We start from the raw sequence: 27011 nt of genomic DNA on the forward strand, positions 1-27011 counted from the left end.
AGTGTGTGTGGGGTGCCCCCTGTCCTGGCAGTGTGTGTGGGGTGCCCCCTGTCCTGGCAGTGTGTGTGGGGTGCCCCCTGTCCTGGCAGTGTGTGTGGGGGTGCAGGCTGCCCCCTGTCCTGGCTGGCTGTGTGGGGTGCCCCCTGTCCTGGCAGTGTGTGTGGGGTGCCCCCTGTCCTGGCAGTGTGTGTGGGGTGCCCCCTGTCCTGGCAGTGTGTGTGGGGGTGCAGGCTGCCCCCTGTCCTGGCAGTGTGTGTGGGGTGCCCCCTGTCCTGGCAGTGTGTGTGGGGTGCCCCCTGTCCTGGCAGTGTGTGTGGGGTGCCCCCTGTCCTGGCTATGTGGGGGTGCTTGTACATTACACCGTGAGCTCAGCTTCTCTCCTATAAACTCCCCCATGGTTGCGCCTGTTTCACTTGCTGCTTTATCAGCTGCTTCACGGAGTCCCTGTGAAAGCAGCCAATCAGCGCCCGTCAGCCAGACTCCTCAGCCAATGGCAGCTGCCCCTGTCTTGTTCCCGCTGTGCGCGCCAGCCAATCGGCGTCTTGTTGCTAAGGCGTTGGTGCAGCTTGGGGCAGCGCTGGCGATTCCCCCCGCACACGCTCGTGTTCCCGCCCTCCCGCCCGCAGTTGGACACGTCCGCCGAGCGCCTCAGAGACGGGCGGGTGACTCAGCAGAATCAAACATGTCTCTGTCAGTTTAGAGCGGAGCCCTCCTCCTCTCACCGCCCACACAGCCCGGCGCGTACAGCGGCGCTCAGCCCGGGGAAGCTGCGGAAGCGCCTGCACTGAGGATGTCGTCTGCTCGGCGGCCGCCTGCCATCACTGCCGGGGAGCGGGGACGCCGGAGCTGCGCCGCCTCACAGCCAGCGGGCCGCTCTGACAGATAGACGGAGGAGATAAGCGCGAGGAGGAGGGGCGGGCTTCTTTTTTTTTTTTTTTTTTTGTTTCCCGCCCGTTTTGAAACGGAAGCGGCGGGGCCGCGCAGGGCGGGAGCGCGCCCCTGACACAGATCTGCTTACGTTACTATAAATGGTCTGAGGCAGCGGCGGGCGGCCGGGGCGCTCACATCCACAGCCCGCTGCGGGGAGGCGGTGGCGGACAGGGCCGGGCCTGAGGAAGTCACCTATCATTGTGTCTGTGACGCGCCTCCTCCCAGCCCTCCCCCTCGCTGGCGGCTGCAGTGGTACATCCCAGGGTGTGGAGCCTCAGACCTGGGCGAGCGCAAGAGTTTCCAGAGGAGCCGGAGATTGTGCTGATCCAGCCCGGGACGCCCGGCAGCGGCCACAGCAGCGGGGGCCGCTTCCTCCTGCCCCGGCGGTGCGCGGCGGACACTCCCGGACGTGACCTTCCATGACCCGCGTTCACCTTGCCCTGGTCGGGCGCTCCGCCTGAGCCTCGTCTGTCCGCCCCCCGGCAGGTCGCAGCATGCGCCCCCAAAGATAAGGCCCGGCGCCGGCCTATGGTGGAACTCATCAATCTCCTCCATGACTGGATTACCACTCTCATCATCATCGCTGGCGAGCTGAGGGGCTGCAGAGAGCGGCTGCCATGGCCACCGACCCCCTCTGATCCGCTGGAGTTAGATGTTAGATTCAGCCCCGGATGACATGGATTTCTGACAATTCTTGGATCCTCTCTTTCCCCCCCTTCCCCCCTTTTACATTTTTTTTAATTTTTTTTTTTATACCCCCCCCCCTTTGGTTTGCTGACAACTTGTGTTTCCTGGTCTGACTACCGACTCTGCTGCTGAGAAGAAACACATCGATGGTGATCACATCCAGTTCTGAAGAGGCGCCCCCTCAGAGAATGCTGACGGCGTTGCCCACGGAATGGGGCAGTAAGGATCCGGCGTCGGCGGCGTGCCACGGTGGCAGGAAGCCTTCCAGAAGTTGGTATACCTACCTAGCCAGTGCTATCTGTGTCGTGGTGAATACCGCACGTGCGCCGACTCTTTTCTGCCCTATTTTGATTCTTGTCACTTCCGCCGGGGCACCACAGTTCCCGATGATGTGCAGAATGTGTTGGTAGATGGGTACGAGAAAAAAACGCGCCCCAGACACAACTGTCAGAAGAAAAGGTTGTGCTTTTGTCAGATCTAAAGACATTGCGCAACTTAGATGCCTTTAGGGAAAAGCTGTAACATTTCTGAAAGTTGGTGCAGGAAGTTCAGGCGGAATTACTTAGTTTTACGAAGGAATGAGCTAGTGGGTTTTTGTTTTTTTTGAGGGGGCGAGTCCTCGGTTCTCTGGGTGAAGTGTATAAGTATCTCTTGACTTAGGTCTGACCCCGCAGTGAGTCGTCTGGAAGGGTACAGATTAATGAAAGGGGGGCAAAGATGAGGGGTCCCGAGACTAATCCCGTGACTCAAAAGGGGGCAAAGATGTACTAGGCCGTGATCCTTATCCTGTACTGACTCAATACATAGTTGGGATTTATATGACCTGCAAGAACGTCATATAAATCCCAGCTATGTATCGAGTCAGTACGGGGATAAGGATGATGGCCTAGCACATAAGGTTACAGCAGTAGTGACCACCTGCAGGAACGTCCTATAAATCCCAGCTATGTATCGAGTCAGTACCGGGATAGGGATGATGGCCTAGCACATTAGGTTACAGCAATGGTGACCACCTGTAAGAACGTCATATAAATCCCAGCTATGTATCGAGTCAGTACGGGGATAGGGATGATGGCCTAGCACATCTGGTTACAGCAATGGTGACCACCTGCAAAAACGCCATATAAATCCCAGCTATGTATCGAGTCAGTACGGGGATAGGGATGATGGCCTAGAACATCTGGTTACAGCAATGGTGACCACCTGCAAAAACGCCATATAAATCCCAGCTATGTATCGAGTCAGTACGGGGATAGGGATGATGGCCTAGCACATCAGGTTACAGCAATGGTGACCACCTGCAAGAACGCCATATAAATCCCAGCTATGTATCGAGCCAGTACGGGGATAGGGATGATGGCCTAGCACATTAGGTTACAGCAATGGTGACCACCTGTAAGAACGTCATATAAATCCCAGCTATGTATCAAGTCAGTACGGGGATAGGGATGATGGCCTAGCACATCTAGTTACAGCAATGGTGACCACCTGCAAAAACGCCATATAAATCCCAGCTATGTATCGAGTCAGTACGGGGATAGGGATGATGGCCTAGCACATCTGGTTACAGCAATGGTGACCACCTGTAATAGCTCCATATAAATCCCAGCTATGTATCGAGTCAGTACAGGATAAGGATGATGGCCTAGCACATCAGGTTACAGCAATGGTGACCACCTGCAAAAACGTCATATAAATCCCAGCTATGTATCGAGTCAGTACGGGGATAGGGATGATGGCCTAGCACATCTGGTTACACCAATGGTGACCACCTGCAAGAACGCCATATAAATCCCAGCTATGTATCGAGTCAGTACGGGGATAGGGATGATGGCCTAGCACATCTGGTTACAGCAATGGTGACCACCTGCAAGAACGCCATATAAATCCCAGTTATGTATCGAGTCAGTACAGGATAAGGATGATGGCCTAGCACAGGGTTTTGTTTTTTTTGGATACAATTGTACATAGAGAATTACATTTCTTGACCGGGTGAGCTGAAGGTCTTAAATTTTGACTTAAATTATCCACGTTCTCAATTGTCACACTTGTGTGCTTTTTTGTGGTTGAGTTGCAGCGCAGCAGTAAAGCGAGGTGCTATCACACAAGGTCAGGTGACCTGAATGAGACCGTAAGGTGTATTTTTCTCTTTACCTTCATGTAGTGGGGATCACTGATTTTGTAAGACTTGCAAGTTAATTTTACGGTTTTCTGTGCGGAGAGGTTCAGATTGTGTCCTTAGCAAACAGAGCTTTGATCTTAGGCCGGACTGAAATAGCCTGTTATAGTCGCCATTGAGCTAGGACTTTAATTGCCAATTCCAAAGTTGTAAAATCACCTGGGCATTAATGTAGATGTGAATGGCAAATTACCTATATACTCTGGGCTTCGTCCCTGGTCATTACCATGGACAGAGCAAATGCGGCCTGGGCCTACCCAACCTGGCTTACTGGTTTAATAGAAATGAGCCAGGACCCTGTAGCCACCGGATGGGGGTCCTGCAAACGTCCTCCTATCTGTAATGTGGTGTCACCATTGCGGCATGACGTGCCAGGCCAGCTAGTCATAACAGGAGCCAGGGATGGCAGTAGGATGATGTTCTGCAGGAGGCCATGGAATACCCACCTGCAAATCAATTTCCTCATGTCTGTCTCTTGCAGTGGTTGACGAGGACAGACCCTCATTTTTGGGGTTTGAATGTGAGGAGTGCATGGTGGGTTCACCATTGTCAGCGATAATGTTAGGCCCCCACACCCTATTAGAGGTTCCTAAAAGGATCAATGATGTAGAAATGTATTTGGGTTTAAAAATAAAATGTTGATGGCCTAGAACAAGCTGATAGGCTGGCTGACTGCCCCTATCTTCAAGTTTAACATATCTGGTTGCATCCTAATGTCTATTAGGCTACGTTCACATTGGCGTTCCGCCAATGTGCGTCGCTGTTGCGCCGGCGACGCAGCGGCGACGTGCCCCTATGTTTAACATAGGGGACGCGTGCGTTTTTTGGGTGGCGTTTTTTGACACTTGCGTCGTTTCCGACGCTAGCGTCGGACGCAAGAAAATGCAACAAGTTGCATTTTCTGTGCGTCCGATTTTGGTCAAAAAACGACGCACGCGTCGCAAAACGCGCGTGTTTTTGCGCGCGTTTGCGTGCGTTTTTCAGTGCGTCGCGCGTTGCGTCGCCGACGCAGGGCGGCGCAACGCTAGTGTGAACGTAGCCTAATTAATCTTTCTTAGGCCGTGTTTACATTGTGTTGCAATCGCACCTCTGCTCCCAGGCTTGTGTCTGAGCTTTGATCTGTCTGACATAGCAGCCAGAGATTTTACAAAATCTAAAAATGTTTTATCTTGAACATTTCATACCTGGGTTAGAAGAGCTGTCTGTGTGTGGAGTGACTAAGGTTTTTTTTTTGTTTTTTTCTACATTTTATGGTTGAGCTGAGTCAACTTGTTTAGTATAGGGTGGTCAGTGTTTTGTAACTTGGCGGGAGGTTGCTCAATGGAGTCCCAAGTCTGAGGAGTAATATTACACCTCTCTGGTGTTGAAAGTAACATACTGGAGAACTCCTCTTAAACTCTTAAAAAGTTTTAAGCAAGTGAAATTCTGATTTGACTTCCTTTTCATGATCCTTCTCCAGTCTGTCGCTCAAGTAAGACTGGTCAGTGATCAGTATTTACTAGAACCTACATGTCCACCTTTAAAACATCATGGAGGTCCCGGTGATTAGAATTTAGTTTGTTCTTTGGGTCATCTCCAGAATAATAGAAGCTGTATGAAGGCCACTCTTGGATCACTGCTTTTAGTTTGGTAATCGGTGAGGATCCCTGCAGTAGGACCCAGCGCCACACACCAAAATATGAATGACCTGTCCTAGAACTGAACCATGCGCCTATGATTTCCGATGATTCATATAATCTTTAGCCCACTCTTTCCCCCTACTGATAAAATTTAGTTTGTAGGCAACAAGGAGAGCGCTAGTGGAAAGGAAGTGACAACTGCTCTCAGCACGTTTTTAGCTTCCAGTTGTCATATTGTCAGCTGTTCCCAATGTGAATATTCACGTGGTAAATGATTCTCACGAAATGAAGGTTGGGAACATTACACCTCAGAGGACCTGATTATTTTTTTTAAACAGATCTAGTTACAAATGAATATCCTGTCTTCAAAATGGTGTCCGTCCTTACCAGAAGACATTAGTTCTAACCTCCTTTTCAATTCTGTCATCAGCCCATCATTTTTACTTTGCCATCATTGAAGGGTAGCCAAGTTTTTTTTTTTTTTTTTTTTTTACAAGTATAGTACTGACTTACAAATGTCCTCGAGGACTTCATGGTTGGTTTTCTGTTCACTTTGACCAGATTGGTTTCTTTCCCATCTGTTTGATAAACTTGAAAACGTTTTAGACCATGCTCCTTATGAGGGGTTTTCAGCACTCTCTGGGGGCGTTGTGCTGTGTACCAGCACAGCACCCCCAGAGAGTGCTGAAAACCCTTCTTTGAAAACACTCTTTAAGGCTAGGTTCACATTGCGTTAGTGGGTGTCCGCTAACTGAATCCATTACATGGCGAAACTGGCGCAATTAACGCTATGTAACGGAACCGTTAGGGCACCTATTGACTGCAATGTGTTAACGGATCGCTAACGTATGCCTTTTTCGGCATACGTCAGCGATGTGCCGTTAGTTTCGGACGGACCTCGAACGCTGCTTGCAGTGTTCAGGGTCCGTTCTTCGCTAGCGCAGATCGGGCATCTGCGCTAGCGGTATTGCCAAACGCAATCCCTTTTTGGACATTGCGTTAGCGCAATCCGTTAGCGCATCCACGAAACGGATTGCACTAACGCAATGTGAACCTAGCCTAAGGAATTGTAACCTGGGTTTTAAGGAGAATATCAAGTCGTGGTGGGAATTAAAAGGTTTGGAAAACTATATAAAGAACAAAACTGTCCCTAAAGGGCTACGTATTAATATACAGCCATCACCACGAACGACAAATCCTCCTTGTGATCATAGAGTTTGGTCCCGTAGTCTCAGAATTATTGGATTTCGGTAACGGATATCGATGTGATGTTCATGCTGAATATCGTATGGTGCTGACTCTTATCCCCTTGTATTGTCAATGGATAAATAAATGATCTGATGTGTGGGCATCAATATGTATAAAATGGCATTTTGGGCAGTCGTTGGTTTTAAGTCTCAGACTTGAATTACGGAGGTTAAGACCTGCAGAAATGGAGCTGATAAACGTTAAGAAGCATGGCTGCCAGCCATCAGTTGCTTTTGGCTAGTGGTTTGCAATCGGTGGCTCTCGAGCTCTTGTAAAACGTCCCTACATGACCCAGCTATCTGCAGCTTTTAGTGTCCAGGGCCTTTCAGTTTTGACAACTTTAGATTCATAAGGTGCAGACGCCTTTCTTCAAACGATAAAATATCAAGTGATTTTAATTTCCAAAGCCAGTCAGCAGTTATCAAGATTTTCCTTTATGGTTAAATATTTTCATATAACTTAAATGTTTCAGAAAGTTGGAGCAGGAAACACAGCCCTGTTTTTTTTTTTTTCTTTCATCCCAACGATGGTTTTATTTTCAGCTATTCATAGCATCAGACCTTGTGTGCAGTTCAGACCTTAAATGAACCCAGTGTATCACCAGGCAATTAAGGACCACTTGGCACAGTTTCTGTAATCTGTTGCAGAGAAGAACAGAGTAACTTTAAGGGACAGACTGTAAACTTAATGCTTTCTGCACACACCGCTGAGAATGGAATAGTTGTGAAACCTGTTGAGCCTTAACTTCAAAATTATCACTTATTAGCACGTGAGGCTCTAAGATCAGATCATTCTGGTCCTGGGGTAAGACTCTTTTGTATTGGATCCATTTGACTTTGATGGCTAAGATGCATTGTAAGTACACCTTGCGTAGTAATATAGGCTCTGTCACTTTACGATTTATATAGCTTCAAACTAACATTTGAGACTTTATGGAACAATATGTCGCGCCATTCTGCACTGACGCGGTGCCCATGAAGGATAAACGCAGCAAAACAGGACCAGTATAGTGTCTTAACAGTGGATGGGTGACAAACGCAGAAAGAAACGGTAATAAAAAGATGGCTGGACATAAGGAAATGCTATGGTAAATTACATATTTATGCCAAAGAAAAAATGGTGTAACCATAAACCACAGAGTAAGATAAAAGATGAAATTTTACTGAAAAATTACATAAAATATCCAAATACCAATCAATAACTTTGAGACAAAGGAGGAAAAGATAGGGTTATGAACTATATGATATCATATATGGGAAAAAAACTGTGTAATATTGTTATATAGGTGCTAAGTGCTGCATAGGACTCGACAAATCTTGATAATATTACATGGTGTTTTTCCCCATATAATAACATCTTATGGTTCGTACCTCCCCTCTCTGTTCCTACTTTCTCATAAACTTGTTAAGGGTATGTTCACACGTTCAGGATTTCCATCCTTTTTTTTTCCTGACTGTTTTTTAAAAAACTGCAGCTCTTGGCAGAAAACGCAGGTCCTTTTTTTGGTCCTTTTTTGGTCCGTTTTTGATGCGTTTTTTGATGCGTTTTTTGATGCGTTTTTTTGATGCAGTTTTCTAGCCAGAGTCTGTGTGTTTTCTAGGAATTTTTTTAGGGTTAAAATGGCTGAAAATACCCTAACCCTACCCCTACCCCTACCCCTAACCCTAACCCTAACCCTACCCCTACCCCTAACCCTACCCCTAACCCTACCCCTAACCCTAACCCTACCCCTAACCCTACCCCTAACCCTACCCCTAACCCTAACCCTACCCCTAACCCTACCCCTACCCCTATTCTAACCTTAGTGAAAAAAAAAAAAAAAAAAAATTCTTTATTTTTTTTTATTGTCCCTACCTATGGGGGTGACAAAGTGGGGGGGGTGTCATTTACTATTTTTTTATTTTGATCACTGAGATAGGTTATATCTCAGTGATCAAAATGCACTTTGGAACGAATCTGCCGGCCGGCAGATTCGGCGGGCGCACTGCGCATGCGCCCGCCATTTTGCAAGATGGCGGCGCCCAGGGAGAAGACGGCCGGACGGACACCGGGACGCCGGGTGAGTATAAGGGGGGGAGATTAGGGCACGGGGGGGGCATCGGAGCACTGGGGGGGGGCATCGGAGCACTGGGGGGGGGGGCATCGGAGCACGGGGGGGCGGGATCGTAACACGGGGGGGGGCAGCCACACTCCGCCCACGCACTTCCGCCCGCTCCCCGCACTTCCTGCTGCAGCGGTTCTGCACATCAAACCGCAGTAAAACCCGCAGATATATTTTTGATCTGCGGGTTTTACTGCGGTTTGGACCTCACAATGGAGGTCTATGGGTGCAGAAGTGCTGCGGCTCCGGAAAAAGAATTGACATGCTCCTTCTTTTTTCCGGGAGCTATTCAGCGCGTCTTTTTTTTTACAATTTCCGGACCATGTGCACAGTGTGTCCTGTTTTCCATAGGGTACAGTGTACTGTACCCTGCATGGAAAACAGCTGCGGAACCGCAGCGGCAAAACCGCCGCGGTTCCGCGGTAAAAAACGCACTGTGTGAACATGGCCTAAGTATTTGATATTTTATGTAATTTTTCAATAAAATTTCATCTTTTATCTTGCCCTTTGTGGTTTGATTACTCCATTTTTTTTCCCCTTTGGCATTAATGTTTGAGTAATCCACTTTCGTACGTACTTTATAATGGGGAAATGGCACTATTTATTGAATAAATTGTGTATTTTGAATACCTGGTTATTAAATTACATATTTGCAACCTCATGCATCAGACCATAGGAGCGTTGGCTCAGACTGTCTAGGGCTGGCAGGTGACGTAGAACTGATCCATGGTATCTGACCATAATGCAGAGGTTTTCTTATGTATTATTGACGCTGTCCTTTGCAGTCAAGCTAAGGAGCACATACACAGGCTAAAGATTGGCCGGACCCTCCGATATCAGTGTGCTTGGCCGAAAGTCTGTGTATGGGATGAGAGAGGGGTCCAACATGTCTGAATTCGGCTTGCCAATCCTTCCGTTCACTGTTGCTGTAGAGGACATGTAGCACATAGCTGAGCCAAAACACTCCTGTGTATGGAGGAGTCGTGAAAATTATTGGTCCAATACTTTTCTGTTGTGTCTGGGAGGCTTTACGGTCAGGCGGCTTCTCCTTTGTTTCACCCAACAATGGTAGTTCCTTTTGTATATGTAACAGAGATAATCAGTAGTATCCGCATACACTGCAGTAATCATCCCTGACCGATTGGAGCTGGATGTCCTCGCTGGTCTCTGGGCAGTTTCATAACTTTTCTAGCCCTCTTTCAGTCAGAAATCGGACTCTGGTTCTGATCGGTTGATGTTCACGGTGCTCTTATATCGGTCTAACAAGCTTTTAAAGGATTTGCCCATCCCTGGCGGGGTATGCAGTGTATTCCAAAGTGACTTTATGTAATGGGTCAAGGTGCATTCTTCCACCTTGACCTATTTCTTCCTGCATTCCTGGAATTCAGACGGTTACTCTATCTCTAAGCTAGATCAGGAAGTTGGCACCAATATCTGCCATGACGATGTGCAGCTACCTTTTGTCATCCAGCCTGTGCACAGCTAGTCTTTACTTTTTTTTGTTACCTTTAGTCTGTTCTTGAATTTGTCATCAGGGGAAGAAAAAAACCTCCTTCATTGAGAAAGTAATGCCTACATGAAAGCCCGCAGGCGCCCTGCGAGATGGCAGTGGAATCTCTTGTATTTTTAGTTCACTTGCTATTAATACACCGTGAAGCGGCACTTGAATCCCGTGTGCTCAGTCCTTACTTGCCTTCTTTGGCATCGTAGTGAGTTGTGAACCCAGCGACTTCAGAGTGCTAAACTCGCTGCTCCTCTGCACCAACCCAGGGTGTTAATTGGCAGCGCCTTATGGGTGAAACGGCATTGTCGCTGTGTAGTTCAAAAATTTTTTTTTTTTTTTTTTTTAATAAAATGTGACACATACCGGGGATCTTCTAGTAAAAAGTCTGAACTTCAGTGTAGTCAGTGGCTATAATCGCATATTGTGTGCTGTATTATACACGGCCTGGGGCAATGAGTCTGATGTACCCACGGCACACTATCTTCATTGATTGCAGCGTACTCTGTGGGGCCTTAGACCAGAAACAAAAGACCATCCATCTCGCCCTCTTCATGGGTTTTAGCGCCTTCCACATTGATCCTCAAAGTGGTCAGTTTTGGGACGTTATCTGCTGGACCAAATAGATTAGAAGTACTTGCGTTGAATGTTTGAGAAATTTTGAGGTCCATTAATTCTCGTGTTTATTAATGCACCCGTTGATTGAAGCAAATTTGAGATCTAATGAGTTGTGCACGTGTAATCTGTCGACAACGTCAGAGATTCGTGGGGTGTCTGGTTGCTTCCACTGGAAGGCGATCATATTTTTGACTTATTAGTAGGGTATGTATTATAACGTATCTCAGTGAAGGATGGATGTTTTCTAGTCCCACGGAAAGCAAAGCTGTTTGAAGGGTGAGTGAGAAATCTTTGAGATTACTGATAAATAGGGAAACCTGGTTCCATAACTGTACAATCTTCGGGCAAGTCCAGAAAATATGGAGTAGGTCTCCTTAACTTGGAGCCTGTCATGAGGATTAAGTACCCCAGGACGTGTTACCCAACTTTATTTTATTCTAGTTGTTTTAGTTACCGTATATACTCGAGTATAAGCCGACCCGAGTATAAGCCGACCCCCTTAATTTTGCCACAAAAAACTGGGATAACTTATTGACTCGAGTATAAGCCTAGGGTAGGAAATGCAGCAGCTACCGGTGAATTTCAAAAATAAAAATAGATGCTCCATACCATTCATTATTGCCCCATAGATGCTTCATATAAAGCTGTGCCATGTAGAATGCTCTGCACCGTTCATTATTGCCCCATAGATGCTCTATATAAAGCTGTGCCACATATAATGCTCTGCACCGTTCATTATGGCCCCATAGATGCTCCATATAAAGCTGTGCCATGTAGAATGCTCTGCACCGTTCATTATTGCCCCATAGATGCTCCATATAAAGCTGTGCCATGTAGAATGCTCTGCACCGTTCATTATTGCCCCATAGATGCTCCATATAAAGCTGTGCCATATAGAATGCTCTGCACCGTTCATTATTGCCCCATAGATGCTGCTGCTGCAATAAAAAAAAAGACATACTCACCTCTCTTGCTTGCAGCTCCTCAGCGTCCCATCTCGGCGTCTCCGCACTGACTGTTCAGGCAGAGGGCGGCGCACACACTAATGTCATCGCGCCCTCTGACCTGCAGTCACTGCAAGAGGACGAGAAGACAGAGCGGCGCCCGGGGTATGGAACGCGGACAAGTGAATATGTAATACTTACCTGCTCCCGGCGTCCCTGGCTCCTTCTCCCGGACAGCTGGTCTCCGGGTGCCGCAGTCGCTTCCTCTGTCAGCGGTCACTGGCACCGCTCATTAGAGAAATTAATATGCGGCTCCACCCCTATGGGAGTGGAGTCCATATTCATAACTTTAATGAGCGGTCCCACGTGACTGCTGAACAGGGGAAGAGCTGCAGCACCCGAAGACCGTGGGACAGGCAGGGGGAGCGCCAGGAGCCCTGGAAGCAGGTAAGTATGCAACACGCTCTCCCCCGCCGACCCCACCGCCGACCATGACTCGAGTATAAGCCGAGAGGGGCACTTTCAGCCCAAAAATTTGGGCTGAAAATCTCGGCTTATACTCGAGTATATACGGTATGTTAGTTCATCACTAGCTCATTATTAGCTTAAATTGTAACCTAGATCATAAGTGATTATAAATGACGTAAAGGATGGTCATTCTTGGAAATAAAGTTTACTCCCATTAACAAATCAGAAAGTTATTTGCTAAGAGTTCTCTACCCTAAACCCCATCTACCCTATTCCTCCTCCCCTCACCACCCCTCCTTATTGATAACACTTCAGAGGACTGATGTAAAGAGAAAACGTCAATATGCTCTGCAAAACTGTTAAAATACAAAATGTTAATAAAAATGTTGGTAAAAGTACTTGCGAACACTCGGTAACCCCAACTTACGCCAGAGACAGCTTGGGTTTAAAGCAGTTGTGCAGGACTTTAAGATTGATGGTGTAACTTTAGGAGAGGTCATCAGTCTGATTGGCAGGGTGCTGGTGGTGGAGGGGGCGGGTGATCAGACTCTGACTTGTCCTAATGCTAGGCCATCAATGTTAGAGTTCTAAACAGCCCCTTTAATTTATGTCCTTCCCCATAAATCTATCATTCATCTATTGAGGGATATAGCATTATCTGGTTTATGCCTGATCTCCTGAATTACTGTGATACAAGCTGGGCAGTATTGGGGACAATGTAATGTGAGTTTGTAGACCAGTCTGAGTCTTAGTTACCATTTGTAAATTCGGCAGACCAATAATTCCGAACCAGCTAACAAGATACATATTGAGCTGATGTAAGAGCACTAGTTGAGCACTACTGACACCATGCAGAGTATTAATAATATAATTTGTATTTATATAGCGCCAACATATTCCGCAGCACTTTACATTATAGAGGGGACTTGTACAGACAATATACATTGCAGCATAACAATAAACGCAGATCAAAACAGATACCAAGAGGAATGAGGGCCCTGCTCGCAAGCTTACAAACTGAGGAAAAGGGGAGACACGAGAGGCGGATGGTGGCAATTGCTTTCGTCGTTCGGATGGTGGCAATTGCTTTCGTCGTTAGGACCAACCATAGTGTAAGAATCGGGTGTTCATGTAAAGCTGCATGAACCGTTTATCAGCCTAAAGGTACCTTCACACATAACGATATTGTTAACGATATCGTTGCTTTTTGTGACGTAGCAACGATATCGTTAATGAAATCGTTATGTGTGACAGCGACCAACGATCAGGCCCCTGCTGGGAGATCGTTGGTCGCTGAATAAAGTCCAGAACTTTATTTCGTCGCTGGACTCCTGCTGACATCGCTGGATCGGCGTGTGTGACACCGATCCAGCGATGTCTTCACTGGTAACCAGGGTAAACATCGGGTAACTAAGCGCAGGGCCGCGCTTAGTAACCCGATGTTTACCCTGGTTACCATCCTAAAAGTAAAAAAAAAACAAACACTACATACTTACCTACAGCCGTCTGTCCTCCAGCGCTGTGCTCTGCTCTCCTCCTGTACTGTCTGTGAGCGTCGGTCAGCCGGAAAGCAGAGCGGTGACGTCACCGCTCTGCTTTCCGGCCGCTGTGCTCACAGACAGTACAGGAGGAGAGCAGAGCACAGCGCTGGAGGACAGACGGCTGTAGGTAAGTATGTAGTGTTTGTTTTTTTTTTTACTTTTAGGATGGTAACCAGGGTAAACATCGGGTTACTAAGCGCGGCCCTGCGCTTAGTTACCCGATGTTTACCCTGGTTACCGACATCGTTGGTCGCTGGAGAGCGGTCTGTGTGACAGCTCTCCAGCGACCAAACAGCGACGCTGCAGCGATCCGGATCGTTGTCGGTATCGCTGCAGCGTCGCTTAATGTGAAGGGGCCTTAAGTATGTAACAGTATAGATGCAGAGGGCCATTAAGTGCATAAAGTGAGAACATGATGCGAGGAACCTGATCAAGTTTTTTGAATGGGCCACACAGGGATAGTTAGGTTAATGCATTGAGGCGGTAGGCCAGTCTGAACAAATGCGTTTTTAGGGCACACTTAAAACTGTGGGGATTAATCGTATTAACCTGGGTAGTGCATTCCAAAGAATCGGCGCAGCACATGTAAAGTCTTGGAGACGGGAGTGGGAGGTTCTGATTATTGAGGATGCTAACCTGAGGTCATTAGCGGAGCGGAGGGCACAGGTAGGGTGGCAGACTGAGACCAGAGAGGAGATGTAGGGTGGTGCTGAGCCATGGAGTGCTTTGTGGATGAGGATAGTAGTTTTGTACTGGATTCTGGAGTGGATGGGTAACCAGTGTAATGACTGGCACAAGGTAGAGGCATCGGTGTAACGGTTGGTGAGGAATATGATCCTGGCAGCAGCATTCAGGACAGATTGGAGCGGGGAGAGTTTCGTAAGAGGGAGGCCGATTAGTAGAGAGTTACAATAGTCCAGACGAGAATGAATAAGAGAAACAGTAGGCTATGTGCACACATTCAGGATTTCTTGCAGAAATTTCCTGAGGAAAACCTGACATTTTCTGAAAGAAATCTGCATGCGTTTTTTGCGCGTTTTTGGTGCGTCTTTTTGCAGATTTTTCCAGACATTTCCCAATGCATTACATAGTGGGAAATCCACAAAATTAATGAACATGCTGCTTTTTTACCGCGATGTGTTTTTTTCTCGGAAAAAAAACACATCATATGCACAAAAATTACGGAATTCATTCTAAATGATGGGATGCATAATGTATGCTGTTTTTTTTGCGGTTTTATGGCGTTTTATAGCGAAAAACGCGAAAAAAAAAACGTGAAAAATCAGCCTAAGAGTTTTTGCAAAGTCGAAAGTAAGAAAAGGTCGAATTCTAGAAATGTTTTTGAGATGCAGATAAGAGTGAGCCAGTGATCGGATTCGGGGGGTGAATGAAAGCTCGGAATCAAGTATGATCCTAAGGCAGCGGGCATGTTGCTTGGGAGTAATGGTGGAACCGCACACGGAGATGGCAATGTCAGGTAAAGGTAGGTTAGTAGAGGGAGAGAACACTAGGAGTTCAGTTTTTGACAGGTTCAGTTTCAGATAGAGGGAGGACATGATGTTAGAGACGGCGGTAAGACAATCACTGGTGTTTTCTAATAAGGCAGGCGAGATATCAAAAGCAGAAGTGTATAATTGGGTGTCATCAGCATAGAGATGGTACTGGAACCCAAATCTACGGATTGTTTGTCCAATAGGGGCAGTATACAAAGAGAACAGGAGGGGGCCTAGGACTGATCCTTGAGGAACCCCAACAGTAAGGGGAAGGTGAGAGGAGGAGGAACCAGCAAAACATACAGTGAAGGATCGGTCAGAGAGATAGGAGGAGAACCAGGAGAGAACGGTGTCCTTGAGGCCGATGGAGCGGAGCATAGTGAGGAGGAGCTGATGATCCACAGTGTCGAATGCTGCGGAGAGATCCAAGAGAATTAGGCTACTTTCACACTAGCGTCGTACTCGGCCTGTCGCAGTGCGTCGGGCCGACGTACAGACGCATACTGTGGAAGCGCCGCACAATGGGGGCAGCGGATGCATTTTTCCAACGCATCCGCTGCCCCATTCTGAGCTGCGGGGAGTAGGGGGCGGAGTTCCGTCCGCGCATGCGGGGTCGGAAATGGCGGACACAATGCACCAAAAAACGTTACATGCAACGTATTTTGGTGCCAACAGTCCGATGCAACGACGGTTGCGACGTGTGGCAATGCGTCGTTAATGTTAGTCTATGGAGAAAAAGCGCATCATGCAAGCAATTTTTCAGGATGTGTTTTTTCTACAAAACGACGCATTGCGACGTATCCCAAATGACGCTAGTGTGAAAGTAGCCTTAGCATGGAGTAGTGACCATTAGAATTAGAGTATTAAAAGATAAAAACAAAAATCCGGATTTATGGCACATTTTTATTGGGAAGATGTTTTTGCTAAGTTGAGGAAATGCCTTGGGGGCAGAGTAGCTACACACGAAGCTTAATTGTCTCCATTATGTCTCCAGAGTTTTCATTCTTAATTTTTGGTATCCAGATCTATGGATATGTTCAAATATATATATTGGTTTCCACCAGAAGGTCACGCAATGAGGAGGGCCATTTCCACCACCAATATTTGTAGTTTTCTTTGCTAAACATTCTTTTGAAAAGTAGATATAACTTGTATAGGCCTGGTCCACAACTTTTTGACTGAGAGCCAGAATCCGGCGCAAATTGTCACAAATCCACACTTATTTATAGCAGGCGTACATTTGATTTTCTGAATTTTAGGGCAGTTCAGAATGCTCCAAATTTATTTAAAGGGAGGAATACTGCCTAAAATCACTGTTCAAACCCAGCATATGTGCATGTACGAGCAGTTCTGAGCTCTTATTCCGTTTTATTGTCTCCCTGCTGTGGATCCTGTAAAGTCAGAGCTGTCAATCAAGGAAGGAGGGGGAAGGGGATAGACTGGAGAACAAGTAGGTGGGAACGTGCACTGATCTGTTTGATCCCGGCCAAGGGTGCACTCTTGGTTTGAGCAGTGGTTTTGTGCTGTGCTCTGTTTGAGCAGTGGTTTTGTGCTGTGCTTTATGTCGACTCTATTCCTTAAAGGGGTTGTTCCCACTGCGGAACTGAGCGTCCACAAGACAACGCGCCTGCACACTCCTGTTCCTGCCAGGTATATTCCAGCTGGCAATTTATTCATACATTTCCACGTGGAATGACAGGCGTACAGCGTTGGAGAGAAATTAAAATGCTCCAGAAGGATTTTGGTGCTAAATGCATGTATTTACCAAAACTGACATATCGAGAGGGACGATAGATATAAGATGGCTAAAATCCTGGAATTTGTGAATGTGTTGTTGTAGCATAAAGCGCGGAACTTGTGGGACTTTCTAACCCTGTAATCCACAGGCGTGATTCGGTGCGCCCCATCACATAAGGATTCCTTGAACCCCTCCGTCTTACGGCTGCCGCTGTTCAGGGCGTCTGGCTTCTTTCTTTCGCCGTGGATCGGGGGCGGCCGTGGCACTTCCATCTGTATTCACAGTGCATTGTGTATATAACACATATAACGCATAATAGCACGGTATTTAGCAAGGTTTTGCTGCTGCAGAGCCTCCTTTCCCATCTCTGACAGGGAGGAGTTCGCCGGTTTCCTTGCCAACCACGAACCGGCTGCTGGCAGCTGTGTTTAGTCAGCTGTGTGCATGGTGGTATTATGGGTACTGCCGCTGCTGAGACAGCACAGCTGACTTTTTTTTTTTTTAGACTAACCCTGCCCATAGATACTAGTTCTTCATTGGATACCTGTATTGCTAGTTGGACCAATTAGAGGAGGAAATTAGAACGACTTTTGGACTAGCGAGCAGCGTGCCTGCTGGTCCCCAGCGAGCAGACATAAATTCATGTTCGCTAAGTGTGTTATGTAAGGCGGAGAAGTTTGCTTTGCTGGAGACTTTCTTCCTTTCTCGCCGCCCAAAAGCTAATGGTCCAGACATACAGCAACAAAGTCCTCCTCCATATGTCACAAATGCGGAATTGTCATTCAGCAGTTGGCGTTACGTTGAGCATCATAGTGCATTCATGTTTCAGAAGGGGATGAATTTCTTTTTTTTTTCCTTTTTGTCTGAGCTGTTGCTTGGCAACCTGTAGATGCGCTACGAGAGCGCTTGTATTGAATAGCGGTTGCATAGTCACTTTGTACCATTGTCCTAATTCAGTTTCAGGAGATGCAGGTATGTGGTTCCAGCAAGGTGATGAAAACATGCATCTGATTTGCCCAGTTGTTTTGGACTTGATTTGTGCAATGCTGTGGCCCGAGATTTGGAAACGAGAAACCACTGAAAAGGAATAAATCTGTGGTGGTTGAATAACGAGGCTTGAATGCGTCTTGTATGTAGTGTATTGGCATCTGAATATCTTAACCCTGCTGTTGTCTTCGGTCAAAAACGACCGACCTTGAACTTCAATATTCTTTAAAATATTCAAGATGCGGCTCTGAAACCCGTGGCCGACCGACCCATCCTCATTTAAGTCAATCAACCACAAGTTTCAGAACCGCATCTTGAACACCCCAAAAATACCAAAGTTCAAAATCGGTCTCCCCAGACCGAAGACAACAGCAGGGTTAAAGACGTTGACAAGTTTCAAATTGCAATACCAAGAAGGAAAAGTCCTGAAAGGTGAATCTTAGGATCGATGGACATGTTAACGATCTGTAAAGGATGATCAAAACGGAAACAAAAGTTTCTAAACATATTGATTGTCAGAAACCATGGTATAAATCACATGCAGAATTACACACTTGTACGTCCGAAGATGCTTCTGTCGTGGTAGCACGTTAAGACCACGCAGGGCAGGCTACTCACAAGCATAGTGTTCAACAGCGGTGACTGAGATACTTACATAATTTATATTTCTACAGCACAAGCAAATTCTGCAGCACGTTACAATTTAAGGGGGCATATACAAAATAACATAGTTCACCACTTACAGGAGGAATGGGGGCCGTGCTTACAATCTAGAAGGAAATAAGGGGGGCACAATAGGTAAAATGTGCGTATCATGTAATTTCAGCCATTGTTATAATAGGGGTTATGGTATAAAACTGTATGATCCAGTCATCAGCCAGGGCTATTGAATGCATGGAGGATGTGGAGACAGGTGAATAGGAAGTAACCGAGAAGAGTTAGATTTGTGAAGTGAGGTGACAGTAGGCCTGTCTAAAGAGATGTGTTTTTAAAGCACGTTTAAAAATATGAGAACTAAGTATTAATCAGATCGTCTGGGGTAGTGCAGTCCAGAAAACTGGCTCAGCACAAGAGGAGTCTTGCAGACTAAGGTTTGGTTCTTCTCCGTAATGTTTCAGAACGGAGAGCATGGGTGGGGTCATGTGCAGAGATGAGGGAGGAGATGTATAGTGGTGAAGAGCTTTGTGGGTGAGAGCGATGAGGCGGCACGGTGGTTCAGTGGTTAGCACTATTGCAGTTTGCAGCGCTGGGGTCCTGGGTTCAAATCCCACCAAGGATAACATCTGCAAGGAGTTTGTATGTTCTCCCCATGTTTGCGTGGGTTTCCTCCGGGTTCTCCAGTTTCCACCACACTACAAAGATATATTGATAGCGAATTTAGATTGTGAGTCCCAATGGGGACAGTGCCGATAATGTTGGTAAAATGCTGCAGATTTTGATGGTGCTATATAAGTAAAGCATAATAGTTTATAATGTACACTGTAGCGGATGGGCAACCAGTGCAATGACTGGCACAAGGTGAATGCATCGGTCTAAAGGCTGGAAAAAATGCAATCCTGGCTTCTCCATTCAGGACACATTGGAAAGGAGAAAGTAAGAGGGAGATGAATTAGTGGAGTGTAGCAAGTAGTCCAGATGAGTGATTGTTGAAGAAATTGCCACACTGCTGGTTCCACAATTAAACCAATGAAATGCTGAGCTGTTGGTGCACCTGGCATGAGCAATAGAGGGGTCCGACTACAGTACAGTATGCTACCCCAAACCATAATCCCAGGAGTATGACATGGTTTTTCCCACTTGGTCTCCAGACTAAGGCTGGTTTTACACTTGCCGTGTTTTTGCAGCCCCAATGCATTTCTATGGGGCCGTAAAAATTTGTGTGAGGGCCGTATTTACGGACACTGCCTCATTGTAAATGAGTGGGGCTGCAAAAACAGAAGGTTGTTTTTGCGGTGCGCCGTGACTTCCGTTTTTGAGGACCGCTGTTTTTTTTCCCTCAATACTTGCTATAGTATTGGGAACCTGAAAAACGGCGATCCGCAAGTTTTTTTGCTGTCCGTTATTGTGGCGATACGGCCCGCAATAACGGGCCGCAAAAAACACGGCAAGTGTCAAATAAGCCTTATTAATTATTACATCCAAGACAAAAGCGGGACTCGTGACTGAATAGGCCAGACCTCCATTCCAGTTCTTATTGTCATGTTGCTCTGCATCATGATTGCCTACACACCACCAATCTCAAAGGCTATGGAACCCATCTGAAGCCGGAAGTCTTGCTAGTAGCTCAATGTCGTGCAAACGCCTTCTTATGGTTTGTGTAGACAACGATGCCTTGGGTTTATGTGACGTCCAATTTAACTTGCAGCACAAAATGGATCAAACATGGAAATAGTGGTGCTCCAGTGTCTCCAACATTGCTCGTATTACTGTGAGCAGCCTGCTTGGGCTAAACTTCCTTGGCTGCAGCGTCTCCAGACTTGTCTCTATTGGGGACGTAATTGGTCAGTGATTACAAAGGAGCTGCCAGTAGCGGATTTTGCTGATTTGCCCAAGTGCATGCAGCACGCCAGCCATAAATAACCTCATTGATAGCAGCCAAGATTGTAACTGCCGGGATTTTTCTGCATGTGGTGCTCATGCTGAATAAATCGAGATATTTTGAACATTTTGTTTCATTTTTTTTTTGTTTTTTTGCACGTAAGTAACTTGTACATTAACCCTGTTGCTTCCATAATTTCACATCTTTTCCTTCTTGATGCTATAACTTCAATGTTGGGGAGTGCGGTTTTCTGTGGCCTAAAAGAATAAAAAGGCTCCCGTACACCTGTGGATCAGTCAGCCAAATCCGCCGTTCATTTAATGTGTTGAAACTTCCCAGACAATCGGGCGGTTTCATTTCTGACTCCCATTCCTCCTCTTGTTTTAGTTGTTAAGCAGCTGCTAAAGGAGTATAGCGTGAACCTACACCCCTCAATATGATCTCAATAGGGAAAACTTGCAGTAAAAATACTGGAAGAATTGGCATGCTGTGTTTTTAATATTTTCCTAGTGTGTAGCATAAGCAGTAGAAATTACATTTTCAACAGACCTATAATAAAATGTTGATATCCAGTTCAGGACCTTTAGCAACTAGCAGGGGTGCAGACTGTGTACTAAGATGCCATCATTCTGGAGGCCCCTTCCACGCCAATCCGAACATTATATGGACTGCCCATGGATTTATTAGGGACTGGTGTTGGTGGGAACACTTGCTGTCATTTTTTTTGTAGGTTAAGGTTGACCTGGGATCAGCTCTGATTTGCCTGTTTCTAGAGTGTCCTACTTGCAAAACTAACATTGGAAAGACCTTTTGAAATAGAATTTCTGTTGAATGTGATTAGCTTCGTTAGTTTGCTTTATAAAAAAAAATGCATCAAAATAAAAAAGTAGCTAGACTCTTAAGTGGTGGTCCATGTGTGTTCCTAGTCTTCATCTGCCCGGAGTATGTGAAGGGTATGCAGACATATTGGTTGTAAACATGCCTCCCTTAATGGGGCGTCATTCGGGCACCTTTTTTGTGAAATATTCACATGCCACGAAATTCTCCCATCACTGTGTCCGGTCTCTCCAAGCATCAAGCTGTTAATGTTTGCTTGTAAATTGTAGAGGTGCCACAGGCTTCTACATGTTTTACATATCGATACCTGTGTGTCATTTAGTAGTGAGTAAACTTTTCCAATTTTTGTTTCGATGTAGGTGGCAGCAGTACAGGATGCAAGTCCTCCTCTTCTTTCTGTCTGGCTGCCCCTTTTGCCTTTGTCCCCACTGAGGCAAGCATGTCGAGCCAGCACAGCCACGCTCCGTTCTCCAGCCTCCAATCAATGGCTGATCATCAGCAGGTAACTAGAACACAGCCTTACGTTATATCACTTGTTTTGCGCCACATTTTGAAAAGTGGTGCACGTGGTTCATGAACTCTGCGTAAAAGCAAAAATGCTCTTTTTATTTTCTTTTTATTTCTTTATGCCTTTTTAGGAGCCATAAGGCACATGCTCCACAGAAAGGGTTTTGCCTTTTCAGACAATGTTCTTTTGCAGCTTCACTTTAAGGCTACGTTCACATTAGCATTTTGCAGTGCTTCGTCGGCGACACAACGCATGCAAAAACGCATGCAAAACGCAGCCTTTTGTGACGGATGCGTTCATTTTTTGGGCAGCACGGTGGCGCAGTGGTTAGCACAGCAGCCTTGCAGCGCTGGGGTCCTGGGCTCTAATCCCACCCAGGACAACATCTGCAAAGAGTTTGTATGTTCTCTCCGTGTTTGCGTGGGTTTCCTCCGGGTACTCCGGTTTCCTCCCACATTCCAAAGACATACTGATAGGGATTCTAGATTGTGAGCCCCAATGGGGACAGTGATGATAATGTGTGCAAAAACTGTAAAGCGCTGCGGAATATGTTAGCGCTATATAAAAATAAAGATTATATTATTATTTCATGATTTTTGGCGCAGAAAAAACTGCATCATGCAGCGTTTTCTGTTGCGCCAAAAAAAATGCATGCATCACAAAACGCAAGACAATGCATGTCCATGCGCCCCCCATGTTAAATATAGGGGCGCATGGCGCATGCGTCGCCGCAGCTGCGCCCGACGCAGCCCCGCAAAACGCTAATATGAACGTAGCCTAACAACAAACCATTTTGTTGTAGCCTTCTCTGGTCCTCTGGCGAGTCTGCGCCACTCTTTCTAGCTTTGACTGTGGCATATGTTGTCGCAATCATTGCCAATCATTGAGCTCAATGGATCGCCAATTTACATTGAGCTCACTGATTATTTGTCAATGACTCAGTGCTGTAGCCAATGTTCGATACTGGGGGCTGTGGCAGAGATTTACAGGTGGACCCTGTGAAGGCAAGGACAGTTGTTTTTTTTTTTTTTTGCCGTAGCAGAACATTGACTAAAAGGGGACAATCCCTTAAAAAGTGGTGTAAATATAACATAGACTTTTAAAAGGGCATAAAAATGTGAATAAATAAAAAAAAAAAAAGAGGGCAAAACCTCACACAGTACATATGAGTTCAGAAGAGTGACACCTTCCCAGAATATGGGGGGAAAAGTCATTGTGATTAGAGATCTTGTTGAGCTTGCCTACTTTTTCCACAAAAATATTCACAAAATCTGCCATGTTTTCAGTTTTTGTTTCATAATTCATGTATGCAGATGACTTGGATAATTAACACCCAGTGGGTATTATTTTCATGTATGCACCAGGTCCTGCCAGACATGACAATTCTCCAACGGCGGATTCCATTAACCTTCCGAGACTCGGCAGCTGCACCGCTACGGAAGCTTTCAGTGGACTTGATAAAGACTTACAAGCACATAAATGAGGTTAGTTCACAATAATTGTCAGTATAGTTGTAAACAACTTTAATAATTATTCACATATTGCTGTTTTGCCACAAACTTTTCAAAAGGAAAGTCTCTGCACACCAATTTTATTAGAAGTTGATCCATCGCCTCACACTCTGCATCTCCCTGTCAGATATAATTTCGGGTTCTGCTTGCACTTGATGTAATTTGCTTGAGTGACTACAGTCCTTTGTCAGAGTTCTGAAACAAAATGATGAAAAAAAAGTTGAATTTCGCTCGGTAATATAAAGTTATACCAACTCCTGAATGGTTTTCCCACACTAGTGAATGTCAACCGGATGTACAGTAGGGAAGAGAAGTATTTCATATATTATTATTTATTATTATAGCGCCATTTATTCCATGGCGCTTTACATGTGAAAAGTGGTATACATAATAAGAGAGTACAATAATCTTAAAACAATACAAGACACGACTGGTACAGGAGGAGAGAGGACCCTGCTCGCAAGGGCTCACAATCTACAGCTGATTTTGCAAGTTTTCCCTCCTACAAAGAATGTAGAGGTCTGTAATTTTTATCATAGGTACCCTTCTCCTATGCCAGATTTTTTTTATTTGGTTCGGGCCTGGAGACTGGCTATGCCACTCCAAAACCTTTGAAATGCTTCCTACGGAGCCACTGCTTAGTTGCCCTGGCTTTTTCGGGTAATTGTCATGCTGAAAGACCCAGCCATGACCCATCTTTAATCCTGTTACTGAGGGAAGGAGGTTGTTTGCCAAAATCTTGCGATACATGACCCCATCCATCCTCCCTTCAATACCGTGCAGTCGTCCTGTCCCCTTTGCAGAAAAGCACCCCCGAAGTATGATTTTTTCCCCCCCACTATGCTTCACGGTTAGGATGGTGTTCTTGTAGTTGTTCTCATCCTTTTTCTTCCTTCAAATACGGCGAGTGGAGTTGATACCAAAAAGTTCTATTTTGGTCTCCTCTGACCACATGACCTTCTCCAATGTCTCCTCTGAATGATCCAGATGGACATTGGCGAACTTCAAACGGACTTGGATATGTGCTGGCGTGAGCAAGGTGACCTTGCGTGCCCTGGAGGATTTTAATCCATGATGGCCTAGTGTATTACTAACCGTAATGTTTGCAACTGTGGTCCCCGCTCTCTTCAGGCCATTGATCAGGTCCTTTATTTAGTTCTTGGCTGATTCCTGACCTTTATCAATCATCTTTACCCCACAAGGCGAGATCTTGCTTGGAGCCCCAGACAGAGGAAGACTGACAGTTATCTTGTGTGTTTTCCATCTTCTAATAATTGTGCCAACAGTTGTTGCCTTCTCCCCAAGCTGCTTGCCTATTGTCCTGTAGCCCATCCCAGCCTTGTACAGGGCTACAATTTTGTCCCTGGTGTCCTTAGACAGCTCTTTGTTCTTGGCCATGGTGGAGAGGTTGAAGTGTGATTGTGTGTGGACAATTGCAATTAATACACATAATGAGGTCAGAGTAGGAGGGCTTCTTAAAGAAAACCTACAGATTTGTAAGAGCCAGAATTCTTGCTGGTTGGTAGGAGACCAAATACTTAATTAATTTGCATTTTATTGCATAACATATGTAATAATCATACATCGTGATTTTCTGGATTTTATGTTTAGAGTCTGTCTCTCACAGGTGAGGTGTAGCTGCGATAAAAATTACAGACCTCTCCATTCTTTTTAGGGGGAACTTATAAAATTGGCAGTGTATCAAATACTTAATTTCTCCACTGTATATAACTCTTGCCAAGTGCACATTCATGCACCTCCCTGGACGGGAGAAGTTAAGAAGTCCTGTTTGTAAGTCGATCGTGACCTAAATAGGAATATATAGATTTCCATAGAACAATTTTTAGTTCCCCTTTCAAATTGTGTAGAAACCAAAGGCATCGTCTCTTCACATCACAGCGTATAACTGGTGCAGCGATATATATATTTTTTTCCCTTCAATTAATGACCAGTGACACTGAAATCTAAATAATGAATGTGTAATTTCAGGTTTATTACGCTAAAAAGAAGCGCCGTGCCCAACAAGTGCCACCCGAAGACTCCAGCACGAAGAAGGAAAGGAAAGTGTTCAACGATGGTTTTGACGATGATAACTACGATTACATAGTTAAAAACGGAGAGAAGTGGATGGACCGATACGAAATAGATTCACTGATTGGAAAAGGATCTTTTGGACAGGTAAACGGATTGTGGAATCATTCAGAAAAGCCTGTGTGTGATGTATACACATACACAGAGGTGGCTATCGTATATCCTGTCCTCTGCGGGTTATAACTGTGTGTACATGTATATTTTACAGCTATAGAATAATGATAGTTTTAGAATATTGATTTAGGTTTGAGGCTTTTTTTATGTGATGTTTCAGTGACTCATTCATCAGTACTGGAGCCCGTATATTACAGCGGCCACTAAACAATCTATCTGATAACAGCATTTTTGTTGCTGATATGAATTAGTACATAAATGAGAATGGTGCGGTCAATACTATATAACTATAGTTCCTAGCTTTACTAGTATAACTTATGAACTTTGGTGTTTTTTTTTTCTTCTGTGTTAAACCCAACTATGTATTTTTCAGGTGGTGAAGGCATACGATCACCACGATCAAGAATGGGTAGCCATTAAAATCATTAAAAATAAGAAGGCTTTTTTGAACCAGGCCCAGATAGAGCTGAGACTACTTGAGCTTATGAACAAACATGACACCGAAATGAAGTATTACATTGGTAAGTAATGACACAATTATTAAAATTGATGGTTTATCCTGACAATGGGCTGTGACTAGGAGAAAGCTGCAAGTGCTTGTGACTGCGTAAGGGTATATTCTCATGGAGCAGATTTTTATTCCTGCAGCTCAAGTCTGAACGGGGCTTGAAGAAATCCTTTTGCTTTTCACCAAAACAAATCAAGATGAATGGAACAAATCTTAAGTTGCAGAAATTTCTGCTGCTTAAAAGTTTACCTTAAGGCTCATTAAAAAAAAAAAAAAAACTGGTCTGACCAGAGCGTAATCCAAATTCATTTTCTAGAGCTCTTTGCCTTTTCACTTTTTGAGTTTGCTATTTTTTTGGGGGAAAACAAACTGACATCCTGCTTACCTTTGACTTCTTGGTTGTAGAGATTTAAATATTAAAAAATAAACTCTGTACAATCCTAAAAGAAACTGTATATTGTGGATGCGACTTTCTAACGCAGTGATACAATTGCGCTGGATGTGTCTGCGGTCTGAAATGTCACCAGCGTTCTTTGTCTTTGCAGTGCATCTAAAGCGGCACTTTATGTTTCGGAACCATCTTTGTTTGGTGTTCGAGCTTCTGTCCTACAACTTGTACGACCTTCTAAGAAATACAAACTTCCGTGGAGTTTCTCTAAACTTAACCCGAAAGTTTGCTCAGCAACTGTGCACCGCTCTGCTCTTCTTGGCCACTCCTGAACTCAGCATCATTCATTGCGACCTGAAACCCGAGAACATTCTTCTATGTAACCCAAAACGCAGTGCCATCAAAATTGTGGACTTTGGTAGCTCCTGTCAGCTTGGACAAAGGGTACGTGTTTAGAAGGT

General features: G+C 45.4%; 1 protein-coding gene across 3 annotated transcripts in view; it reads left to right on the top strand.

Annotated features, from left to right (window-relative positions):
- The window catches only part of LOC138651366 (dual specificity tyrosine-phosphorylation-regulated kinase 1B-like), a 73978-nt gene that overhangs the window by 38396 nt on the left and 8571 nt on the right, over positions 1-27011 (top strand). The window contains exons 1-6 of one of the 3 annotated variants that reach the window (XM_069741492.1): positions 1005-1887; positions 21790-21932; positions 23303-23422; positions 25439-25627; positions 26028-26175; positions 26708-26994. In XM_069741492.1, the coding sequence (XP_069597593.1) occupies positions 1764-1887; positions 21790-21932; positions 23303-23422; positions 25439-25627; positions 26028-26175; positions 26708-26994 (1011 nt within the window). In that variant the 5' untranslated portion in view covers positions 1005-1763. Of the gene's footprint in view, positions 1-1004; positions 1892-21789; positions 21933-23302; positions 23423-25438; positions 25628-26027; positions 26176-26707; positions 26995-27011 lie in introns of those variants that run through there. The other 2 variants (XM_069741494.1, XM_069741493.1) reach the window with 2 other exon arrangements.

Source organism: Ranitomeya imitator, chromosome 10 (genome assembly GCF_032444005.1).
Source record: "Ranitomeya imitator isolate aRanImi1 chromosome 10, aRanImi1.pri, whole genome shotgun sequence".
Classification (NCBI taxonomy): Eukaryota; Metazoa; Chordata; class Amphibia; order Anura; family Dendrobatidae; genus Ranitomeya; species Ranitomeya imitator.